At 29.4% G+C, this 5,632-nt stretch overlaps 1 protein-coding gene across 1 annotated transcript; it reads left to right on the top strand.

Moving 5' to 3' along the window:
* The first annotated feature begins 1,526 nt into the window (after positions 1-1,526).
* LOC119676949 (steroid receptor seven-up, isoforms B/C-like) lies at positions 1,527-3,084 on the top strand. The gene is made up of 2 exons (XM_038088216.1): positions 1,527-2,160; positions 3,041-3,084. Exons 1-2 carry the CDS (start codon positions 1,527-1,529, stop codon positions 3,082-3,084), a joined length of 678 nt encoding a protein of 225 aa, XP_037944144.1.
* The last annotated feature ends 2,548 nt before the right edge of the window (positions 3,085-5,632 follow it).

Raw genomic sequence — 5,632 nt, 5'->3', positions numbered from 1 at the left:
TTAAAGTGAAGGAATATCTCATATCCTGTTATTTTTCTGACAAATTTCAAACTATTGAAAATTAAAGCTTTTGCAAACTTAAACTCAAAACAAACACAGAAACCAATCAAATTAGCCAAAGTCCGAAAAAGGCAAAATAAATAAACTCAACAACTTCAAATTATGTAAAAAAATAGTACGGAGAAGGTAAGAAATATGCTGCGCCGAGATATATTAAAAATTTAAATTTTAGGGTGGGATTACTTTTATGAAAGTTTTTCCTATGTTCAAAGTTTAAAAAGTATAAAAAATATTAAAGTCAACAACAAAAAGTATAACAACAACAAATATATAGCAAATATCTGCCAGATACACTAAACGAACTAAACGAACTAATAAGAAAAACGAGTTCAATGCATGCCATACTCTTTGCACCTCAATAATGAGCAGAGATATTTCATGTAAACGTAATTCAAAACAACAAAAATAAAAAACAAAAATGTTTTGAGTATTTTTATTTCAAGCTTTATGTATTTTTTGTTGTTTTTTGTTAACAGACTTCATAAACCTATCTGCTCTGTAGCTTTGTATCTGTGCATGAAATTTTTTCCGAACTAGCTCAACCAAACACGTTGTAGGTCTTGCCCCGCCATAGACCGTATGAATGAGCAGACAACAATTGGATTGAAAATATGGCAATGAGTGAGAATGAATAAGTTACCTATTCAATTTTCCACTCAAATGAGTTTTTTTCATAAGAATGAATGAGAGTGAATAGTACGCTTAGATATTTTTCGGGGTGGTTATATGCTTAAGATATTAGTGTATCTAGCGAATGTATCTGCTGCTGTTGGATTTTGAGTGGTGGAATGAGAGATTTGTGTGATGTGTCGCTAGGTCGAAGTCGAGTCGGGTCGGGTCGTGTACCTTTTGCCACGAATGTTTTGCCAGTCAGGCTCTAAAAGGCCTTACGAAAACAGCTGAGATTTTGCTACTCGCATGACGCGCACTTCTTTCACAAATTTAAAAGAAGGAATATATACAAAATTAAAGTTTTTTAAAAATAACTAAGTCGAAAATAACGTAGTGAAATATTTTTTGTATTAACTTAAAAATTATACGTGAACGGTTGAACGCAAAAAATGATTATGAAACGGTTTTGAATACGTAAAAATTTTTAAAATCTGCGTATCGGATTTTTTTCAATAAATTTGAATTAAAAGTGAAAAATAAATCAAAAAGAAAAAAATTAAAAGTTTGCAAAAATCACAATATCAATTTGTAAAAAAATAAGTACAAAAATGAGCACTACTTAAAAATCAGCACAAAGAAATTACAGTTCAAAAATTAAAAAAAAAAATTGAAATTAAATTTCCTTTCGTGCGAAAAAAGAATAAATTCGCTAGCGAATTAGTTAATAATAAATAATTTGTAAGACCCCAATTTAAATACTCACAGATAAGCTGCATAATACATATACGCCGTGTAATTCCCAAACCGCCAAAATTATTACCCATAACTCGTTGAGCGTGTACGGTGGTGGCGTCATGTGCGCCTCACCGTCCACAGCTCCCGGTTTCTTCAATCCGCGTCCTCAATCCGGTGCTGAGTTGTCCGCTTTCGACTTGGGCTTACCACGGTCTATGGCTTTGGGTGTGCCACCACCATCAGCATGGCATGAACCAAATTTAGGTGGTCATTTGCATGCTTCGACCGGTCCTGGTTCGCTAGCGAGCACCACAGGTACTGGCAGTTCCGTTGGTACCGGCGGTGGTACAACTCCATCAAGTGTGGCAAGTCAACAATCTGCGGGCATCAAACAGGATCTTTCCAGTCTAACTGGAACGGGTCAAACAAATCTAAACCAAAGTGGACATCATACAATTAAAGAGGACTTATCTAGCTTATCTTCAGCGACGGCTGGTGGTCACACAACACATCATAGCGGCACAACGCAACAGAGTCATGTTCAAGATATGGGTGTTATGATCAAAGGAGTGCAAACGTCAAGTTGCTTAGGCGGCGGAGGTGGTGGTAGTACTACGCCGAGCTCGCAAGCAAATAGTTCACATTCACAAAATAGTAATAGTGGTTCACAAATAGATTCTAAACAAAATATTGAATGTGTTGTGTGCGGCGATAAAAGTTCTGGAAAGCATTACGGACAATTTACATGTGAAGGTATGTGGAAAGTTTTTTTTTTAAGAAAAATTAAAATCCATAAAAAAAATAGTAGGAAATAGTTGCAAGTAAAAATAATATATATCACAAATTTTTAAAGATTTAAAAAAAATATAGAATATGTAAAATATCTGAATTAGGACATTTATTAAAATAATTGAGTATAAAAAATTTTTAGAGGTATATATTGGAAATGAAATTTTTGAGCCCTCGTTTTTGTCTATGATTAAAATAAGTGTATACATTCACTGTTTCAAATCAAGAAGCATAGTTTTGGCAATAGTAAGCTCTGATTAAAGTTGTATTTAAAAACCAACATATAGAGGATAAATATTTCACAAAATGTTTAGTTTCCCTCTTTTAGAAGAAACAAAAACTGATAAAACTAGTTTTATGCAATAATTAAATTATTTGTACGTCTTTAATACACTTATTTTTGATATAAATAAGAGAAAATATTAAATTTTAAAACATATTTAATTAAGTATTAGAAGAGATACTGTATATTTTATTGGCTCGAATTATTAATGCACATTTTTAAAAGTTTTAAAATTGAAGAGGAAAAAATATATATAAATTATACAAATTTGAACAAATGTTGTAAATAAAATCAATTCATTAAATTAATTTTATTTAAAAAAAAATCAAGTTATAAAAAAAAAATTTTTCTTATAATGTTAGTTCCATAATCTCTGAGATATCAGTTACTCAATATTTAAATTAAAGGAGGTTACTTACATAGCGTGAGCGACCTCAGTCTCTATGACTGTAATTTTCTCTGAAGAAGAGAATCTTCTTTCAGAAAGTATAAAATTTGTGGTTTCTGGACAAAATGTGACCTCTGTGATTTTGACAATTTATATTAATGTCCAATTTACAGATAAAGATTCTGGAACAAAAGCAAAATTGCAGTTAAAAATTTAGTAAATATTATGTGTACGATATATAAAAAATTCTTGTTATATAACAAAATATATTTCTAATATGTACTTATATAATAATAATTTCTCAAGACAGGTTTAATGGCATAAGCGTGTTATTGTGCATTTGCATTAAGATTTTCGTTAGACAAAGATCAAGAATATGGTATGATAATGTTACAACCTTGATACTCCGACAAAAGAGTAATTGTTAGTTATGAGTCTTCTAACGGATTCAGTTTATAACTTTTTATTTTATCATTTTATAGTGCGAACAGTTTTGTCAGTACAATCACAAAATTTTTCCTGACGTTCAAAACACGAGTATACCTATAAGTAGATGAGATAATGCGGGTTAGGTAAATCATTGGGCTTCCAAAACGATTTAATTATTTTGCACATTTAGTCATAGTATTTCCATATATGTAAAATGTATCAATTTATGAAAAATATTACATAATTTATAATTTTAAGAAGAAGAAAATAAAACAAAACAATTTAAAAAAAAACACATTAGTTATGGGGATTCTCAATGCTTTTTAATGAAAAACATATGAGAATAGAGTTGCAACGGTGCACTATTTGCTTACGCATAATTTATTTCCCATATTAGGAAATTTCACTAAATTCTTTTTCTTATTCAATCTCATCACGGTCCTTGCTAGACCAATGTTGCCTTAATCATTATTTTTTTCTGTCATAACATTTCTTATCATTCTATTATATCAATTAATCCGTCAATTTTTTAGCCTATCTCTGCTCAACTTATTAATAAGCGCTCTTGTAAATTCTTCAATTCCAGTCTTTAATTTTTTTTTTTATTTTAAGCATTAGAACAATATTTTGTCATATAGTATTAAAAATGTAATCGCCATTACTATCTAGATGATATTGCAGAATAATATCAGTATAGAAAATTTTATGATGTAGTAATATCATTAGCATTTATCATAAAATAAAATCAATTTATTGTCATAAGAATTTAGCTCAATTGTCCTCCGAAACTTAGATTTATTCACATATAAAATTTTAATATTTATTTTATATTGAGCGATGTATGCAAATAGGGGAAAAAAGTGCTAAAAAATAATAAAATCGAAACTATTTGTTTTTCATGTTTGCCATTTATAAAAACCGCGAAACAAGAAATGCCAATCAAAATGTCAAAATTGTAAATACACAATGTAACAATGTATAATATTTCAATTGCCTCATAATAATGAAGGTTCAAATCAAAAGTAACCATCTAACTATATTGTGTTGAACGAAGCATTGCTAAAAAATCATTATCATGCATAAAAAGATACGATAAAGATATAAAAATATACAAAAAATACACAAAAACAAAAAGAAATAAGGAACTTACTTATATCAAACAGAAAAAAAGAAACCAACCAACATCAAAGTGAAGGTGTATATTGAAAATAAAGTACGAATATCTGAGATACATAGATGAACGCAAGAGCATTGCATGATGACCATACAAAAAATAATGATGTTAGTAGACAGTGGTTGAGGAATAAACTTACACGAATAGTTAAACAGAAGACAGACAGACAGATAGATGGAGGAAAAGACGGAAGGACAGACAAGCCTAGAATCGGGAAAAAAATCAAGACTCATAAAAGCGTGCCTGCAAATCTAACATTTTTTGACAGCTCAGGTGAATTATGAAAGTTTGATGATTTGAACAAATAAATGCAAATATTCAATATATTCGTAAATAAAAAGAAAAAATTAAAGAAAACTAATAAAAAATCATAAAGTAAACTGCAATCATAAATAAGAAATTCATTGGGCAAAAGCAGAAAATTGCTATGCAAATTTAACAATTGCTGTTGAGTTTTTTATTTGCCTTAAATTGTTGGTGACTTAATAAAAATATTTTTGAAGTACATTAACTTTGTAATGCTTAAAGTTGACTCTTGTTAAAAAAATTTGTATTTAATAATTTTCACAACTTAACTGATAAGATAACATATATGAATACATTATCAACAATTTAATATTATTTTTTATATAAATTTTCGTAGAAGAAAATGTATCAAAGCACCTAGAAACGCATAATTCTTTAACCTTATCGCACTTTGTGGTAATTATCTTTATAATTTGTTCAGATTAAAGAGCAAAACAAAAAAAAAATAAATAAAAACTGAGATGAAATATTATGTAAACATGCAAATTTTGAATGCTAACTTGGCTTTCTTGGCTTCACAAAACTGCTATACAAATTGACTGCATTCTAACTTAAATGCTTCTTATGTTTCGTATGCTACGAGTAAAATAAAATTCTCCCACAATTTTGCTTTGCGTTTTACTGCAATTTTAAACTGTTTAAAACCCACGACTTGTCATGTTAGCAACTAGATTTAACTAAGGCACAGCTTTAGATTACTTTTTTAGTTGGATTTTCAACACAGCAAAACGTATAGGGAGAATAGAAATTTGTAGTTGCGCCTATGCCATAATTAAACACAGTTAAGTCAGGCTTAAAACCAGCTTAGAATTAAAAAGAAAGTACCAAGAAAAAAGAAGAAAAAAACAATAGGATC

This window comes from Teleopsis dalmanni, chromosome 2 (assembly GCF_002237135.1).
Source record: "Teleopsis dalmanni isolate 2A chromosome 2, ASM223713v2, whole genome shotgun sequence".
In the NCBI taxonomy this organism is placed as follows: Eukaryota; Metazoa; Arthropoda; class Insecta; order Diptera; family Diopsidae; genus Teleopsis; species Teleopsis dalmanni.
Note: the sequence above shows the minus strand (reverse complement) of the source record. Positions and strands in the feature narration are given on the sequence as shown.